Genomic DNA, 19,812 nt, shown 5'->3' on the forward strand with positions numbered 1-19,812 from the left:
CTATTCGCCAAAGCCCGCTTTCACGTCCGACCCAGGATTTGGGGGGGGGGTAGCATGAAAATGAACCCGGAAGTTATCGTTATCCGTGGTCACTCTACTATTTTTCTGAGTCTATGCAAGAAAGCAGCCCTTTCTTTCTCCCTGCCGCAGCCCTTCCCCTTGCGTGATGTGATGACGTAGAAGCCCGGTGACCGAAGGGCTCGATCATGTGACGAGGACAGGGAGCTGTACGCGGAAGTGCGTTCCCTTGTTGGATGGGGGCGGAGGGGATGGCGGCTGTAACGGTGGGCCCTGGGGTACCTCCCGCAGCCGCTGGGCCAGGAATGGGGCCGGGACCGGCGGAGGGGGCCGACGCTCTCTTCGTGGCCTTGAGCGCCGGCTTCACGACCTTGAGCCACCCTCTGCTCTATGTCAAGCTGCTGGTGCAGGTGCGGTCGCATCCGAAAGCCGGTTCCGGGTGGGCAGTCTCTGTGGGCCTCTGACGGAGCAGGCAGCCCCAAGAATTTGGGGGCTGCGAAGCAGGGCCCGAAAATTAATTAGAGTTATTGGTATTTGCTGTTTATCTTGGGATGTGCCTCCCGGCATCCCTGGGCAAGTAGGTGTAGCCTTCGTCTTAATTATTGGGGCTGCCCCTAATTAGGGCTCAGTTTCCGGGTTTTGTGGTAGATGTGACCCCTTGCAACAGGTGGAGGAGGGTCAGTTCCTATAAATCAGGTTAATCTCCTTTTTGCAATTTAACTAGATATTGTAAAGAACGTTGCTGTTCCGCTTGCTGTATAAAATGACACTGTCACAACTAAAAATGGTGTGTCTGTGAGGATGATTTGGACAGTTTATCCTTCACCATAAGGGTTCAGAGTGGGTTAGAACAATGCAAAAAGACAATACTAAAATTAGCTATGAGGCCCCGGGCCTGTAAATCTTTTAATTCAGTAAAAGGTTGGTGTTGGTGAAGCTGAGAAAGAACTGAGAACAAATGGGGAAATGTACCATCTATATAGGATGTAAACTTATGAATGAAGAACACTGGTATGGGGCAGTCTTCCAAGAAGCAGATGTTGCCTGATTGGTATCTCTTTTAAAGGTTGGGCATGAACCTCTTCCTCCAACTGTCGGGAGAAACTTGTTGGGAAGAAAAGTACTTTACCTACCTGGCTTTTTTACATATGGTGAGCATACCTTAATAAAAATCCAAGGAAAGTTTGTCAGTACAGTAGTACCTCTGGTTACAAACACCTCGGGTTACAAACACTTTGGGTTACAGACTCTGCTAACCCAGAAGTAGTACCTCAGGTTAAGAACTTTGCCCCAGGATGAGAACAGAAATCGTGTGCACAGCAGCAGCAGGAGGCTCCATTAGCTAAAGTGGTACCTCAGGTTAAGAACAGTTTCAGGTTAAGAACGGACCTCCAGAATGAATTAAATTCTTAACCCGAGATAATACAAAACAAGACCTTATCTTCTGAGTAGGGATGTGCTGAATTGCATTATTGCCTTTTAAATCTTGTAGGCACTGGCCCAGTTGCATGTAATGCTAAGTCATACTGTATCTAAGTATGAATGCATGCATGAATATGAAGGTACTTGCAGTAAAAAAAAGCTGCTGCTGCTCTACTTAATGTGAAACCATGGTTTGGCACTACTACAGCTGAACCCAGGCACATAGCTAGTCTCACTCCAGACAAACCATGAGCCTGGGTTCAGCTATAATGCTAAGCCAAACCATGTCTTCATTTTGAGTAGCTCAGCAGCAGGACTGGGGGAGGAACAAAGTGGCTGTAATTTTTACAGTGAGTACCCACACGCTTAGCCATGGTTTGGCTTAGTACTGCATGCAGACCAGGCCAACACTCTCCATCTCATTTATATTGCTAGTCATTTTTTAACAGGAAAAAAGTATTGTCTGTGCCACAGATTGTATGGAATCATTGTTGGTCCTTGTTGACTTAGAAAGGGTTTCATGTGCTGCAAAAAGTGCAGTTTGGTGTGAATAATATCTACTTATTTGAATAATGCTAATAATGTGCTACAAAAAGTGCAGTTTGGTGTGAATAATATCTACTTATTTGCATAATGCTAATAACAACAATAATAATATTTCTTATACCCCACCCATCTGACTCGGTTGCTCCAGCCACTCTGTGTCACTTCCAACAAAATTACAGAAAGAAACAACAGCAACATACCTAGTGTTAGGCCAGAAAACCCTTTTTAATTGATAGTACCTTTTTTATTTTGGGATATCCATTTAGATGGATAAGGATTTCATCCTTTTTGTAAATTACTTTGAGGGTTTGTTTGTTTTGCAATCAAGCAGTGTATACATTTTATAAAACTATCAAATTATAAAATAAATTATTTCATTATAACAGATATTAGCTGTGAAAGTGGTACTATGAGTAGTGGTATGATTGTTGAGGGTTTTGCTACTTTCAGCCATACCACTTATGTGCTTCTCTTAGAGAAATGTTTGGCACCTATTAAAAAAAAATTCATTAGCAAACTGTTTTGCATAAAACAGAATTTTAAAAGACAGATACATTTATAGCATGTAGAGAGGCAGAATGTGTATACATCACTGCATGAATCTATAAATACTCCTTGCTTTCTATATATATAATGGTATAGAGCAACCATACTGTGACTTAGAATCTGGGTTTTTTTTGCTAATGAAGCTTTTTAAATGCATTTCTTTGTGATTGTTTTATTGTGTGAAGCATGACAGTCAACTGAAGAGCTAGTCAATACAGCTGTTTAATGAATATCACTTTGTAGAATTGCTTTTACAGAAACATTTTCTCTCTTTTGAAAAAAAATACAGCTAGGAAAAAATACTGCTTTACAGCAAGTGGAATTAGTCTTATATTTCCACTGTAGCAAACAGCCATGGCATTATACTATACTAGGAGCACATTTGAGTTTTTCCTCTCTGTCTTACCATCTGATGCTTGTAATAATTTAGGCTCTATGCAATTCCTTTCAAAACGTTTTGCAGATGATAACCTGAACCCTTTGGGGTGGAAGGAGGCAACACAGCTAAGCACGAGTTAAAGGAATCTTCACACTCTGACCTAGCCCAGTAAAATCCAGTGTAACTCTTTAAGGTAGGCAGACCACAGATGAAAGATTTAGTTGGCAAAGACAGGGTTCTCCTCATTTTACAATGGGATCTTCAGTATCAGTGGATAGTCTAATGCCCTGAGACATGTTATTCCAAATAGATGTTTAGTCAGCTGCAAGTTGGAGCTTCTGAAGACTGACAACGATGATGATGTGACACCACAATCGTTTATTTCCTAGCCAGACACATTGTGGAAGTGGATGGGAAAAGGGGCCTTTTCCGTGGCCTTGCTCCTCGAATTCTCTCTAGCACTTTATCCACCGTAAGCAGAGGGAGAGTAAAGAAGGTAAGGATCAAGTTTGCTCTCTGCACTCAGTGTACTGAAGGCTAGTTGTGAATGACCTTTTTTTTAAAAAAGAAAGTCAGGTCAGCATTTCATTATAACTCAAGTGTCAGCTGACACCACTGTGGAGTGAGAAGGAATGAGCTTCAAGAGCAGCCACCACTGCCACTTCTCTGGTTGTGGCAAATAGCCCTTTCCTTCAACCAGAGGCAGTAAATCCTTTGCAAGATCCTGAGTTGCTGAGCTGAAAGAGCAGCAGCAGCTGCTGGCCTTATGCTGAACGGAGCCCCTCTGAGCATGTCTTTTAACTTTCTCCCTTTTTCATTCTGTGAACGATTTCCTGAATCCTCAGCATTTATTTTTTTTATTACGGTCCTACACTGATGGCCCTCTTGGACCATATTTTAAATTAATTGATTATTAAGTCACCATCAGGCTGCTTTAGGAATGTCTTGAGTGCCTTCAGCCTCCCTAAAATAATGATGTGCTGATCCTCTCTTAGTGACCTTTTATTTCCTGTGAAAGCCTGTTAGTCTGACACTTCTTGGCCTGCTCAGTCTTTGACAGTGGGACTGTTGATTTCACTTTTCTAATCGTCAGTGACAGCTCCTCATTAAGGATGGGAGGAGTGCTGCTCTGTCTCTTGCCAAGATGAGTTGGCTGCCTTCCACTCCGTCCCCTCCTGCTGTGCACAGGAAAGCTCCGAAAGCTCAACACTGCCTGATTCAGCTCTATGGTTCGGGAGCCTGCGCCGGCTGCCACTCCCTCCCGTCTGTGCATTGCTTGGAAGTGGGAAGAGAGGCTCATTCATGCTCCTTCAGTGCTTTCGAGTCTGGGCCTCCTCATGCTGATTCTCTTCCTGCTAATGATGCTTTAGACACAGGGTGATGAGCAGGAGGCAAGTGCATGCTTCCAAGCTGGGCATTTTCAAAGTGGAGAGCAACTTCCTTCTCCATTTCTGTGAGGCAGAAAAAGTTGTGTGTGCGCACAAACACACACACACACACACACCCGACAGGGCTCCCTTGCAGCAAGAGCATAGGGAGAAGGGAAGGAAGTTGGGGAAGGGCCATAGCTTGATGATAGAGCACGTGGTTCTCATGCAAAAGGTCAGAGGTTCAACTCTGGGCATTTTCAGGTAGGACTGGAAAAGCACTGGACAGCTGTGGCCAATCCATGTAGACACTTATCTAGGTTGGCTAATGGACTGACATGGTTCCTACTTCCTTAAGGAGGAAGGGGGAAGCAAAGATGGGGGTGTAGCTCACTGGGCTAGTCGCTATCTTTCAACCTAATCTGTGTAACATGGTGATCCCCCCTCATGTATGGTCCTCTGACCTCCTCTCCCATTTCCCCCCAGCTATATTATTTATTAGAAATGGGGAATAGGGAGCCTTGGTAACACCCCTAAGAGCAGATGCATCAAGTGCCATTGCTCATCATAGCCAAGTCTCTGAAGGGAGGCGAGCTTAATGTCTGTCCAGGATTTAACTTCCTTCCACAGGGCCTGTAAGACAGAGCTATTCCACCTGGCTTTCAGTTTGAACTTAGCCTGATCTTTTATTCCCCTTCCTTTCCTCCCCCTCCCCTTTTTATGAAGATTACCCGCTCTGGGATCCCACAGCTAATTCTCCCCTGGTCTCCTCGCTGGCCCAAATAGGACTAATTTAGCCAACTAGCCCTGGTGATCATCTAATGTTTATTGGATGGATTTCCCCCCCAAATTGATTTTTGAATTCTGAATTTATTGTTATTCACATTTTATACTGTATTTTATGCTGTTTTTTGTTGCATCAATTAAGTGTTTTAAATTTGTTGTTAGCTGCCCTGAGCCCGGTTTTCTGAACTGGGAAGGGCGGGGTATAAATAAAAATTTATTATTATTATTATTATTATTATTATTTTGTCTTTTAGGCCTTTCCTTTGGAGGATATAGAACATGTTTCTAACAAGGATGATGTGAAAACGTCCCTTCTGAAAGTGGCAAAAGAGGTGGGATCCATTATCGAGCAATCTTTCTTTTCTTAATCTTTTACCTAGTGTTTGGAAAAAAGCAACACTGTTTTGCAACTTTGCATTCTCATAAATCTAGGAAAGTTAACATGGTTCATTTCTCCCCAACTTCCTGTAAGGCTAAACCTAGTTTGGAAAACTGCCTGGGGCTAACGCTGTGGTGGGACGCGGGTGGCGCTGTGGGTAAAAGCCTCAGCGCCTAGGACTTGCCGATCGTATGGTCGGCGGTTCGAATCCCCGCGGCGGGGTGCGCTCCCGTCGTTCGGTCCCAGCGCCTGCCAACCTAGCAGTTCGAAAGCACCCCCGGGTGCAAGTAGATAAATAGGGACCGCTTACCAGCAGGAAGGTAAACGGCGTTCCGTGTGTTGCGCTGGCTCGCCAGATGCAGCTTGTCACGCTGGCCACGTGACCCGGAAGTGTCTCCGGACAGCGCTGGCCCCCGGCCTATAGAATGAGATGAGCGCACAACCCTAGAGGCTGGCAAGACTGGCCCGTACGGGCAGGGGTACCTTTACCTTTTAACGCTGTGAGAAGATTGGAAAGGTTGAAAATGCAAACGTGGGGTCAGCCTGATTTCTTAAGATTTTGGCTCTTCTGCCATCCAAGAAATTAAAAATTAAAATGAATGGATTTAATCTAATTAAATAATTGCAGAACAATTTCTGTGAGCACAATGGAATTTCACTACCCCCCCCCCAAAAAAAAAATCTTCTTCAGAGAGAACCTGCAGAGGACGTTCGGCAGATGAGTGGGGAGAGGGAAGGGAAGTTCCATTGCCATTGTAGAATTTTTTTCTGCACTTGCACAACCGAGTGTTGCACAATACACTCATGGAAGGGACTTCCCTTCCACCCCTTGTGCAACCTGAAATCTGCTCCAGAGGGTCCTCCAATGCTTTGGAAGAGATTTTGAGATGGAGGGGTTGCAGAGGGGAGAAGGGAGAAGTTCTGTTGTTCAAGTAGGAGTCTGCTGTACAAGTTTTGTGGCAGCATTAGATACCATCAAATGATTTTTGAAAAATGGAATAATGAGAATATAAAAGATCTGAAAGTGGTCTTCCAACATATAAAATGTGAGGCTTGAAAAGTTTCAAAGAAAGCAGAAATTTGCCTTCAGACATGGGTATACCTCTGAGGTCAAATTGTTTGTGTTACCGAAGCTTCACAATCTCTCCTCTCTGAATTATCTCGTATACAGTTACATCAGAATAAAGATATGTGGGAGGCAGGTCTTGGCTTGAGGTAACGAGACTCTGGTTATTGCTGCCTTCTGTGTAGTCCCCCAGATTTGTTTTTTCAAAACACAAAACTGAAATACTTAAAAGCAATCGGTTTCCCAACATAGTCCTAATGACAGTGTGATCAGTTGCAGCCATGCCATTTCTCAGAAGGTGGTTCATACTGCACTCTGCTTGACCTTCTTTCTCAGACCTCCCATGAGATGATGATGCAGTGCGTATCCCGGGTTATCTCTCATCCGCTGCATGGTGAGTTGTGTGGTCTGCTGTCTTTCAATCTCTTTCTAACCTTGAGGGTTGTTGGGTTTTTGTTTTACAATCGAGTGGTATAAAAATTTTGATAAAAAGAAAGATTAGCTTTTAGTTTGTCTCTTGAAGCAATTGTTTTAAACAAAATTGGGGAAGATATTCTTAGCCTGATCTTGAGTCAGACTCATTTGAGATGTTCTTACTTACTAAAGAAAACATTTCTCTCTCCCCCTTTCAGGTGTTAAAACCTTTAGAGAAGGAAGTTTGCTGTCACTAATGATTGCTGAAGTAAATTTGACTCTGCATAGCAATACAAGAGACTGAGACTTGTTCCGTTTCATGACATTTTGGTCCTACAGCTTACATAATAATAGGTGCATGTGCTGAAGTGTAAGAGGGATATTCACTCTACAACTGAAGAAAATATTTCATACATCTGACAGGGTGGATTCTGATGCAGGGATGAATAACCTGTGGCCCTCCAGACATTGATGAACTACAGTTCCAATAAGTCACAGCCAGCAAGGACCAGTGATCAGGGATGCTGGGTTGTTGTGTGGCAGCATCAGGTGGGCCACAGGTTCCCCATAATCAGTGAAATCTTATGCAGCTTGCTAATGTTTAAGGAGCCACAAGGCGCTCCTGGGGTTTTTGCTGCTAGGGAGGTATGCATTTATATCTCTGTTAAGCATCATGAACTAAGAACTGTGACTGATGGAATGCTGCATTTTGGGGGGTGGATTTTATGCCTCATGTACTGCTTGATAGATCCTGATGAAGTGATGAAATGGTTTGCAACTGCAGTTGCTTAAATGCCTCTGTTTCCTTGCAGTAATTTCAATGCGCTGTATGGTCCAGTTCGTAGGACGGGAAGTGAAGTACAGGTGAGATTGTTCTGCCCTTTGAGAGTTGAACCTGAGAATAATAGTCTTGCATAAACTATTTCCTCAATGTGAACCAAGCAGCATCAGCATGAACAGCTCCCCGTTCTTCCTCTTACTCCACTGTGTCTTTGACGCTACATATCCATTGTCCCACTAGAATTTTATTCTGGTTTCAGCATCTTCTGTTTCAGACAAAAAGGAGGTGAAACACCAATACAGTTTCATAGTGGTCTCCCTGTGCAGAAATTTAAGATAGTGCAACTATGCAGTCACAATTTTAAGTATTTATTTGCTTTCTATAAAAACATGCATATGATGCTTTGGGGGACATACTCCACCTAAGAAAGCTCACAATATTGTAAAAACACAATAAATACAGCACTCTAAACTAATCACAACTAGCAAAGGCTGCAGCCTTAATAGATATTAAAAAGACCAACAGCTACAGAGACTAATAAAACAAGAGTGCTATAGTATGTACCAATTCTGGAAATAAATTAAAAATTGCAAAAGGCAGCTTGTAAATGATGACTTTTAAGGCTTCATTTAAAAATCTGCAGCGTGGAGGCCATGCACACTTCTTAGGAGAGAGAGTTCCACCTGAATAGAGATAGCTTGGTTGCCAGCTACCCATCTCCCGGTAACCTCATGCTTAGCTTACTGCAATGCAGCATATACACAGCAACTTTCAAAAATAATCCAGAAACTGCAGTTGGTCCAAAGTAAGACTACAAGATTCCTTGATTCCTTCTTCAGCGACTCTACCGAAGAAGGTGTCTATGCTAAGGAAAGTGAAGTGGGGGCTACTAAGGAGAGAGGGCCTTCTGTGTGGTGGCACCCCAGTTGTAGAATGCCCATCTGAGAGAGGCTGGCTCGGCACCTCCTTAGGGTTCTTTGGTCCCCAGGTCAGGATTTTTTTAAAAAAAATCACAGGCCTGTTAGGTATCTGTGAGTAGGAGTATTCCTACACTTTGAGTAGGAGTATTCCTACACTTATGTGCTATTAATATGCTTTGATTCATCCCTGCTGGACATTTTTATGCTGCAAAGTGTTATTTTATTATGGTGATGGGAAACTTTTTTGAGAGAGAGACCGGGGGCGGGGGGGGGGGAGATGCATTCTGAAGAGAGGGTATTTGGTTGGACGCTGTGTGAGTGGGACTGAAGGTGGCTGTGGGCAGGGCCAGAGCCTTCCCTCCCCGCAACCCCTTTTCTCGCTCCCTTTTCTTCCCTGGCAAAGGAGAGATTACTCCTGGCCAGAGGTCTGAACTGCTGCTTTGAAATTAGGCCAAGGGCCGCTGGTTGTCCACCCCTGTGCTAGAATCATAATGCTAATTTAGCTGTTGGTTTGTTCCAAGGAGAGGAAGACGATTCTTCTTTCCCCTGCTTGAAGCATACAAGTAGCAGCTGCATAAATGTGCTGCTGACTGCAGAGGCGTGTGAGAGTTTCTTCCCCGAGTCTTAACCATTTCCTTTCTCAACAGGGGCGTGCTCAGCTCCATTGGGACAATTTGGAAGGAAGAAGGGCTGCTGGGATTCTTTGTGTACGTGAGTCTGTCTGAATTCCTAGCAAACCTTACTCAATCTGAAACTTTTGTTTTTGATCAGTTGCCACACCCTGGGCTAGCTCTTATTCCACACAGTCATCTGCCAGCAGAACGGGAGGTTGCTGTTCCCACTCCTTAGGATTCAGTTGTGCACTCAACATTTTTCTATCAGGCAGTACATAGGATGCTGCTCCAAACAGGATACTCCTTTGGAATTCAAAAACTCTGCAGGTACATAGCAGAGATAAATTTTGGGCCATCATGACCAGGCAGCAGTGTCTCCTGCGCATCACATAAAAGTGATAAAAGCAAATGACTTGGGGCTTTACAGGCAGCACCTCAGCCTTGGAGCTCCTCCCTGCATTATGTCAGAGGCTAAGGCACTTTTTGGAAGGAGTCCCAGACTTACTACTTAAGCAACAATAATTACTAAGAATGGCTCGGTCAAAACAGCAATAAGGAGATCAACAAATCTTATTCTATCTGTGATTACTTTTTAATCAGCACTGAGGTTTCTAAAATGCATCTGTGCTGTAGAATGCCATGTAGAATGAGTTAGTTAGAGATTGGAATCTCTGTATCAGGGTAGGGGTTAACCACATTTTCTGGTCACTCTTGATGAGATTTTTTGTCTAAATTGCATCTTTCTTTCTTTTTAAAGGCAACGGTTCTGTTTTAAATAGCCACAAAACTCTTGTAGTTTAACTCAAGTCTTTGTTATCCAATTTTCCTTCTTGGTTTTTCAGCGGTTTAGTTCCTCATATCCTAGGCGATGTCATCTTTCTATGGTGTTGCAACCTTCTGGCTCACTTGATCAACACCTACGCAGTGGATGACAACGTGAGTGGTGGGGTTTCTCATCCTGTTGAGTTGCTTGTTGGTTTAGTGCAACAGTGGATCTCTGGGTGATTTGCCCTGAATCAGCACACACACACACACACACACACACACACACACACACACACCTTACTTGTAAAAAAGAATGCTTGGGAGAAAACCAGGAGTGGATTTTTGTATGGAAGGACTTCTAAACTTGGTTTTGATAGTATCATTGAATTTCTGGACTTCTTAGTGTATGTCCACCTGACTGAGCTACTATTTTGCACCTGGCACTCATGCTTTAGGGACTACTAGTTAGTACTGATATCACAGAAACATATGGGTCGGAAGAACTTAGCAGACTTGCTTATAGCTGAAATAAAACATGCTATGTCTTGATAGCAAAAGTGTGAAGAAAGAGAGAGAAGCAGGGAATTTTCAATGACATATTTGGACCTAGGTTGAAGCCTTGATTTGCAGAATGTTCTAAACTGAAAGGGGAGGGGTGTCATCTATAAGTGAGGCCTCTCTCTGCTTTGTTTCCACAGCTCAAAGTGAGCATGGTTTTAAGTAGCTGACAAATCTCAGCAGAGAACATGAACCTCCCCCCACCCAGCAATACTGTTCTGCTCGTCTGTAAACTTTACAAGCTCGAGCCGTCACCATATAGCAGCCAGGAAGTGCCTTTGCCACATTCTAGCCAACTTTTTCTGTTCAGTGCACATGGTTTCTCTTAAGCATCATTGATTCCCCATACTCAGTTTTTGCCTCGTTTGCAGCATGCTAATTTGGGCTAAGAAAATATCAAAACTCTCAGACCTGTTTGCTGGGAGCTGCTTGTTAATACGGCTCATGAAGTCTTTCCCCCTTTGGGGACATGGGATCAAATATTAAAACAGGTGGAGTTTAACTATGGAAAAGTTATTTCCAAAGAAAAGCAAGCTGAATTGCCTATACTTGTGTAACAACTCAGCAGTCTTTGTGGAGTTGTGTTTACAATGTCTTCAATCCAGTGCAGATATGGGGAACCTCTGGCCCTTGACCTGTTGCTGAACTACAATTGCCATCAGCTCCAGCAAGCATGGTCAGTGACCAGGGTTGGTGGGGCTTGTAGTTTAGTGACTTCTGGAGGACCAAGCGTTCCCCACACCTGGTTTAGTAGGTGCCTCTTGTCAGTTTAAAGCTGTTGCTGCCTGCGTTAGCTCAGATCTGGTTTAGATTATATCTAGAACTATGCCAGTCTCTTTGCATATTCCATGCAGCCTTATTGATAACCGGTGATCTGCTTGTATTCGCTCAATGTGTGTGATGGTCTGATCCTGAAGAAACCTCTGATCTCTCTTTGTTTCAGTTCAGCCAAGCCTCTGTGATACGAAGCTACACCAAGTTTGTGATGGGGGTATGTAAGCGATTGTGCCTGTTGGGGGAATTGGTCGACATATGACTTGTTCTCCTTCCATCTTCCACTGTTCTAGGGAAATAGTGCACACCCATGTATGACTTTGTATAAGTACTGAGTCCCGGCAACTGGGAACTTCAGATCTCAGGGTTTGAACGGTTGATTTATGACCCTGACTTAAAGCAATAACTGGCAGCCTTTTTGGCAAGTGTGCTTCAAATGTGCTCCAAAGCATGAAACAGTGCCGCTACAAGCATTATTGCACACTGTAGTAGCTGTAACCCATCCCAGGCCTCTGCTCCTGGCCTCTTCTCATCAGCATAGCTTTGCAGAGGGAGGCAGGCTGTGTAGACTTGGCTCACTCCCATATACAGTCATACCTCGTGTTGTGTTCCGCTCATGTTACAGACTTTCTGCTTATGAATGCAGCAACCCTGGAAGTGTTTACTTCTGGGTTTGCCTCCCGCGCATGCGCAGAAGCGATCAACACCCTTCGTGCAAGCGCAGAAACGATCGATCGCGCCGCACACATGTGCAGAAGAGGCGCTCTAGTTGCAGACTTTTCAGGGTGCGAACGGCACCCCGAAATGGATTAAGTCCACAACTAGAGGTACCAGTGTACTGGCTCCCACAGTCACTGCCTCTTGCTCCACCAACGATGGTGCTTATGCCACAGGTTGGCCACTTTAAAAAATCTGGTCTGCTTGAGGCGAGGTGAGTTAGATGAAAGACCCAAGTCTCCTACCTGTAAGTCCTATGAAACTGCAACTGGCGAGGGGCCAAAAAATTGCTGGTCAACCCAGATTTTCCTTGGGCTCGAGAAACTGCCATGCTGCCAAACCAGACTCGAATAAACCCACAATTAATAAAGTGCAAGATGTGGGTGGGGAAACCAGCTGTCATCATAGCTTATGGATCTCTTTCCACGTGTAATTTTTAACAGGCATGTGCAACTCTGTTGTTAAGCATCTTTCAGCTGCAGTTCTTCCTGCCAGTTGATGTCTATCTGGGCCTGTTATGCTGCTTTTCTACATAACTGACAGTTAAGCTGCCTCGGGTGAAAAAGTTTCTCTCTCTGCACACTCAAAATATGCTGGTCCTGTCTTGTTGCATGAGGCTTCTTGCTCATTGTTTTTTTGGGGGGAGAGGTGGGGGACAGTGTCTCGCTTTGCCATATGGAAGGAAATGCCTTAGATATGTCTTTGTTTCAGATTGCTGTGAGCATGCTGACGTACCCCTTTCTTCTTGTGGGAGATCTCATGGCGGTGAACAATTGTGGGTATGTGATTTCACTCTCCCCACCCCCACTCCCAACCAACGTTATTAATGAAAACTTAATAAGTTGGCAGAACTACTTATTCTAGTCATATTTTCCTATACTGAACAGCTTAGCCTGGACATATGCACACACAGCATGAAAAATCACGCCCTCGCATCCCTGCACGCACCTAAAAAAATGATTTGGGACAGACAGACTTCAGGCTGATGTGTTTGGAGATGATGCGCACTGAAGGAACCAGGAGGAAGAGAAGACCTCGGCTGTGTGTATATGTGGAAATAGCCCACAGTTATTTTTGCTAGCCAGCCAGCATTTTTAGGTCAATAAACATGAAGTGAACAGCCTCTGTGTCTCTCTCAGGTTTGTGAATGTTCATGGTCATTGAAGGAGATGGAGTTAAGTCGGTGGCTTTTTGTAAAGTTTCTGCAGCTTGTAGAACAATGAGAGGGTTTGGTTTTCTGTTGTGTATTGCCCCCTTTTTAGAGCAGGGACTGTATATATTTGTGTCTGTCATAACTGAATAAATGAGAGCATCTGGAGGCAGTAATGGTGTTGGTTCCTGTTTACACCTTGATTGCTTGCTTCTCTCGCCCTCAGTTTTTTTCTCTTCCTTGACTGCTCTCTTTGCTGTATAGGTTACTTGCTGGCCTCCCTCCACGCACCCCTGTGTTTTCCTCTTGGATTCAGTGCTGGAGACACCTCAGTGCTCAGGTGAGCAGCCGTGTTTGCTCTGAGATGAGTTTAGCCAGAGAAAGTAAAGCTTTGGTTCCTGAGCAGTTCCTTAGTACAGATGGATGGCAGAAGCATGCATCCTTTCTTGTCCTGAACAGAAGTGGATGATTCTTAACTTTTTGCAAATCTGCCTCTGCAAATTTAGCCACAGAAGAAGCAAAATGTCACCCCCAACTCCCCTGCCGTTTTTACTCTTTAGTGTTTTCATAATCTTTAAAATCTTGTTCAGACTAACATCAGTAAGGATAATCTTCCCAGTAAAGTCTATTCCTGTGAGATTTGGTGTTTGTCTTTTTACACCACCGTAATATTATGCAGGGTTTCCCTAGATGTGTATAAAATACAGTGGTACCTTGGTTCTCAAACTTAATCTGTCCCGGGAGTCCGTTCGACCCCCAGAACCGTTCAAAAACCAAGGCGTGGCTTCCGATTGGCTGCAGGAGCTTCCTGCACTCAGTCGGAAACTGCGTCAGACGTTCAGCTTCTGGAAAACATTCACAAACCGGAACACTTTGTGGTGTTCGGGAGCCAATTTGTTTGACGACTAAGCCATTCAGGGACCAAGTTACCACTGTAAGAGGAAGAGGGGAAAAGGAATGCATATGGGGGATTACTATTTGTATTTTGCTCCTGGTTTACTGTTGCTGCATCCAGCACCCTTATTTACTATACATTTTTTTTTAAAATGACAGTTCTTTTAAATGTTGGTTTCCTGTTTTCTTCTCCCTAGGGGCAGCTCTTCAGAGGCTCCAGCCTACTTTTTCGTAGAGCATCTGCACCAGCATATCTTATTGATTAATCTCATCTGGGAGAAAGAGGTCAACCTAGACTCTTGTAGAAGAAACCTTCAATGCTTGCTTTGACATTTCCTTTTTTAATTTTGAAGTCAAAGGCGAAAGAGCAAGAGCATCTTCTCCCCAGCAAATTGGACTGGCTTCCTAACTGCACCATCTTGACTTAAGTTGCCAGCTGATCTTGCCAGTCAGGGTGGGGCAGGAGCACTTTTCAGTGCCAGCCAAGCCTAAAGTCCAAAGGGACGGCCTTACTGGAGAACAGTTATAGCTTCTGAAGGCTTGGCATGGACATGGCTCTCTGGAGTCAGGGACACAATGAGAAGTTTGTTTACATCATTCTTTGCACTGCCTAAACCAGCCGAGACTTCAGGTGGTTGCAGTCTCTCCTCGGTGCCATCGTTAGAAAAGTAAAATAGAATAGCCATTCTTGCATTAGTCTGTGGACCAGCAAAACATTAGACAAATTGGAGAAGCTAAACTTAGCTCTGTCAGCTTTGGCCTCTGCCTCATTGGCTAGCCTACATGTTAAAATCCCAATCGGTTTTAGAATATTTTTCATACTTAGGATTCAGGAGAGCCACAGAAAACGTACCGTAAGTGGCAGTATTATTCATTTCCTAACAATGACATGCATAGAGCTGAATCTTGGTTTAACATTGCATCTCTCAGGTCTTCCACCACCCAGATTTTTCATGGGGTTCTTCTCTTAAGTTGGCACATAAGAGTAATCAGTTTTATCTGGGTTTTGAACAACCTGAGCACGGGAAGGGGGTGTCGAACACTAAGAGGGAAGATACATTTCCTAAGGGGACACAACTACAAGCACCTTAAGACTGAGCTGAGTGTTGCTCACTAATGAGATGTTTAAGCCAGAATTGGTATAGCTAGTGCTATTTTTCTAGAAAAAGAGGTGTTGGAACTCACCATGAATGCCTCCCTTGTTCTCACAGAATGGCAACAGCACCCACCTGATTGGTGCTGGAACTGAGTTCCTGCAAGTTACGGCTGAAAAAAGCCCTAGCACAGGTAGCACTAATAGTGTCCACAGGGCCATATGTGGATACCACATGTGAACACTAGGGCTCTTCTGCCACTCATGAAGCCAGGGGATCTTCTGGGGTGGGATTCAGTAGCACATAAGGGGATGCAGCTAGGGGGGGGGTGAATCATGGCCAAACTGAGATAGCATGTAAGCAAAGAAAGGGAATGTTTTCTCTGGGACAAAAAACACATGTTGTGCTGACCTGTATGTGAATAAGCTTGTCAGACTTCCTGGTCTAGACCTATTTCCGCAGTTCAGCAGTGCTCCCCACTGTGAGATGATGCTGGGCAAGAAAGTCTGCCGTGTTAAGGACTTGTAGCTTTTTTGTGTAGAACGGAAAGGTTTTTGCACATTGGTTGTCATAGCTGAGGCTGCCTTCTGATCATGTGAATTTGGGCCATGATTAGTTTTTCTAATTTCTGCTTTAGAAGTTCATGTGAGTTGGCTCTGGTTGACATGAAGACTTTCATTATTAGATCAATTCCACAGTCAAGGGGGAGTCGTGTGGCTACTTCGCCACAAGCATGGCTGACAGTCCAGTCCACAGTTGACTGCTTCCCCCACTTTCGCATCTTTGCAGTAGCATGGCAAACGTTGGGAAATTATCTTCCTGGCAAAGCATCTACTTTACCAACAATTTTGAGACTTCTCTGCTAAACACAGATTCTCACCACACTTTAGTTCTGTGAATTGGTGCTGAGCTTGAGACAAAGGCCAAGCCAACTCTTGTCAATGTGGTTGTCCACATTGGTTGCTTTGTGGTTGCTTTGGTTCTGCAACTGTTAAACTACTTGATCTTGTATGCCACAACAGTATATAAGAAAGGTCAGTTTATTTGTGAATTGCATTAAAGTAGTGTTTCATTTCAGCAAGGATGTGGTTGTAGCATGCTGGCTCAACTTAAGTTCAACTATTAGTGTTTGTCTTCAGGAAACTAGGTGATGAGGGAGTGAAAATCCAGCATTGGGATTCTAAAGGCAACTAACTCCTTGTCCAGTAAAAGTGTCAGAGGCATTCCTTTGTTTGTGATCAGAGCTTATTTATACACACAAAAAATGGCTTTATTCCCGTCCAGTGCTGCTGTACATAGGCTTTCCCTGTTCCATTTGCTGTGTTGTTAGTTCTTTGTTGTATGTGCATGAGTGGTGTATGTGTTACTAAGTAATTCCAAATGCATCTGTGCTGGCTTCTGCAGTGCCTGGGGATTCTTTCTGGGTCAGAAGGAAGGGCATTAATTTTGTAATGTCATACAGTGAAAAATGATATGGATGTCTTGCGATTTCCCCCCTCAATCCTTGGGGAGCCCAGGAAGAGCCTGGTCTTGCTTCTTGCTTTTTGCATCCAAGGAACCACAACAATTCCTCAGAGGAGGAATAGGGTCATTTGTTTTCCAGATAGGTGTCCCAAATCTTTTACTTTCCAAACATTGTCATTTGAACAGATACTTGTCTTGATGCTTTGGAGATCTTGTCCTGTTTAGCATATTTGTACATGTATTATTAGTACATGTGGGAGGCTCTTGTGGTATCTAAAATATCTGCTACCTTATCCCTTTGACCCAACCCATCACTTTAATGCTTTTACCTTTACCATAAAACTGCATGATATTGTTTTTATAACTGTTAATTGAATTCACTTTGAAATAAAACTGTGGAAAATGACATCCCTTGAGCTTCTTTAATGTTATGCATGAACCCAAGGACTGTAAATCTCAGCCGTCTAATCTGTTTGTTTTTAAATCTAAAATGTTCACACACAAAAAAACACCCATTGTGGTTATGTGCTATGTCCATCCTGCTCAAATGAGGCTGTAAAGGTCAGACCCAATCAGAACAATGAAACTAGAATGAAATGTTCACTCTGCACCACAGTGTTGCTGTGCAAAGGCTACAAAATACAGTTGTACCTCAGTTCTCAAACATCTCCATTGACGAACGTTTCAGAACTTAAACGCCGAAAACCCGGAAGTAAATGCTTCTGTTTTCGAAGGCACCTCGGAAGTTGAACGGCTTCCGCTGCTTGTTTTTCAATTTTCTCAATTGAATTTGCAGACAGTCCTTTGCACCTCGGTTTTTGAACGTTTTGGAACTCGAATGGTCTTCCAGAATGGATTACGTTCGAGAACCAAGGTACCACTTGTACTGGTATGTTTTTCAGTAAGTCAGTTTTTGCATACCCACCTTCCTTATTTATGCCCTACTAAGACTATTGGCCATGTTGGCTGGACTTGATGGGAATAATAGTCCAGCAACCTCTGGAGATCACCTCTGATTTGTAGGAACATGGGTATCAGGGTTGGGAAGGACTCCTTTCAGAGACCTTAAAAGAGTCGCTGCCAGCCAGAGTAGATAATATGGGACTATATGTTCCATGGTCTGACTTGGTATAAGTCACCTTCATATCACCTGGCCTAAAGATTTTTACACATCAGTGGTTCTCCATCAACCACTTCAGAATTGCTTAGGGTCTTGGTCAACCACTTAATTACTTTTTTGCCTGTTGTAGGAATTTGAATTGTAATCTACAGTATACAAAATAAAAGACTCAATAAAAATACAATTAATATTCAGCATGATGGATGTGCCAACTCTCATCTTCAGCTACAAATCCTCAGATGCACCTCAGGTCACCTGAATGAAGTCCACAGACCACAGTTTGCCATCCCCTATCCTAGACAATAGCCTCAATAGACTGTCTTGGACTCCAGGCTGTCTTCCTTGCCGAAAGATCCTTTTTTCACTAGATCCCAGGCTTTGGCAACTCATAAACATAGTTCAGTTTGTTTAGAGATCTGGTAAAGAATGTATATTAGATTAGGTAGACATTTGGCTTCTGGCAGTGGTTTTACTGTACAACTGACTACTAAATTATTATTAATAAAAAGTAAGATCTCAACAGCAGTGACAGGGTCACTTTTCAACCTTTAGTAAAGGTGCTAATTTATATACGTAGTTGTATATGAAGCAAACTTTGCTTTCCCCAGTTACATGCAGATTTGGTTTATGAGCTTTCCAATAGCACTGTGGTGATCGTGCTTAGGGTACTTTGTTTGAGGATCATATCTTCTGAGGCATAATAAGCTTCTATGCTCCTCTTGTCACACTGCAGTGCACCATCAAGAATTTGGGGAAATAGCCTGGGAAAAACCCTTTTCTCTCTGGGTCAGCACTACATCACTTCACAGTAGAAATCCAGCCATGCATCGGTGGGCAGACAAGCACAAGCTTTTCTGGTTTGAGGGGGTTGGAAGTACTAAAACAATACATTGGCTCCGCTGAAAGGGAGCACACAGAGTCGGCTGTAAAAATTTGGTACCTCTGGCCAGTACGTAGCGTGCCAACCATCTCCTATTTTTAACTTGAAGTGGTTCAGTTCTGAGTGTTCAAAGGGATTTCTTCTTATGAAACTGCTCAGTACGTTCCCTTTTTAAAATTCATTCACTGGAGAGGAAGGGGAGTGTGGATCAGCCCTTCCTAGTTTAAAAGTCTGCCTTGCAGGGGCTTGTGTAGGCGAATGTTCCTGTTATACAAATTTCCCGTCTTCCCTTTTCTCTGTTCCCATCCATTTTCACGTCCTTCCACAGTCTACCCCCAGGGACAGCCCCCTCCTCTCCTCCCCTTTTGCATCTGCTTCCTTCCCCTTTTATATCTGGTTCTGGCAGCTACTTCCGTCTGGTGCCTCGGAGTGCATGGCATATTGTCCTGAACAGCCAATGGCTTTCTCTCTGTGTGTGTGTCTCTTTCACCCCCAAGCATGATGCAGAGCTGCTGTTTTGCAGGAAGCTGCAGCTAAGAACATTTGTGGCACGTGTGGGTGGCTTGCAGCTCTTTTGTTTACAACAATCAGGGTCCAAGGAGAGGAGATTCCTGGGTCATCTCCAGCCTGTATGCTGACCATACAGTCGCAAAAAAGGGGGACCAGTCTACAGGGGAATGTTAGTTGCTTTTAAAAAGTCAAGCAGATTGACTCGCTTAGATATCCCAAGTCACATGGGCATCCATATCTTCAGAGCCCCCTCTTTAGATGACCCATTAGTGGAGCATTCGCGTTGATAAGCTTATCAGCAATGAATTTTTATCCCAATGAGCTTCTGTTGCCACATGGTGGAAAGACTGCTGAAGATCAGAGCCACTGAGATGTCTATTTCAAGTGAGCAGCTTTCTTAATTCTGAGAACCATGCAAAAAGACAGATCTGGGTGGATTTGTCGTGAAACCTTAGTTCTCAGATAAAAGCTGAAACGTCTGAAGTTTGCCCAAATTTCAAATGTTGATGCTCTTTAATTTGGATCTGAAATGTTTACACTAAAAATCAAGTACTTTACAATGAGAAGGTGGCAGTATATATGCTGTGGTTTGGTTTGTTTTTTGGCAGGTATGAACCACAAAACAGCTCTCCAGCTGTCTCCATTGCC

General features: G+C 43.8%; 1 protein-coding gene across 4 annotated transcripts; it reads left to right on the forward strand.

Annotated features, from left to right (window-relative positions):
* Positions 1 to 197: 197 nt before the first annotated feature.
* On the forward strand, positions 198 to 17,060 carry MTCH1 (mitochondrial carrier 1). 4 transcript variants are annotated; one of them, XR_013392948.1, is made up of 13 exons: positions 201 to 428; positions 1,085 to 1,169; positions 3,301 to 3,407; positions 5,319 to 5,396; positions 6,846 to 6,903; positions 7,736 to 7,787; positions 9,272 to 9,331; positions 10,081 to 10,174; positions 11,505 to 11,552; positions 12,764 to 12,831; positions 13,467 to 13,542; positions 14,294 to 15,071; positions 15,146 to 17,060. XR_013392948.1 is itself a non-coding variant. In XM_028733994.2 (12 exons), the coding sequence occupies exons 1-12, from the start codon at positions 255 to 257 to the stop codon at positions 14,360 to 14,362; spliced, it is 969 nt and encodes a 322-aa protein (XP_028589827.1). In that variant the 5' UTR covers positions 201 to 254; the 3' UTR covers positions 14,363 to 17,060. The 4 variants fall into 4 exon arrangements, 3 of the variants coding, with proteins under 3 accessions (XP_077784996.1, XP_077784997.1, XP_028589827.1); XM_028733994.2 differs by having other exon boundaries at positions 14,294 to 17,060; XM_077928870.1 differs by lacking the exons at positions 14,294 to 15,071; positions 15,146 to 17,060 and having other exon boundaries at positions 198 to 428; positions 13,467 to 14,269.
* Positions 17,061 to 19,812: the final 2,752 nt, after the last annotated feature.

The sequence above is a fragment of the Podarcis muralis genome, chromosome 5 (genome assembly GCF_964188315.1).
Source record: "Podarcis muralis chromosome 5, rPodMur119.hap1.1, whole genome shotgun sequence".
NCBI lineage: Eukaryota > Metazoa > Chordata > Lepidosauria > Squamata > Lacertidae > Podarcis > Podarcis muralis.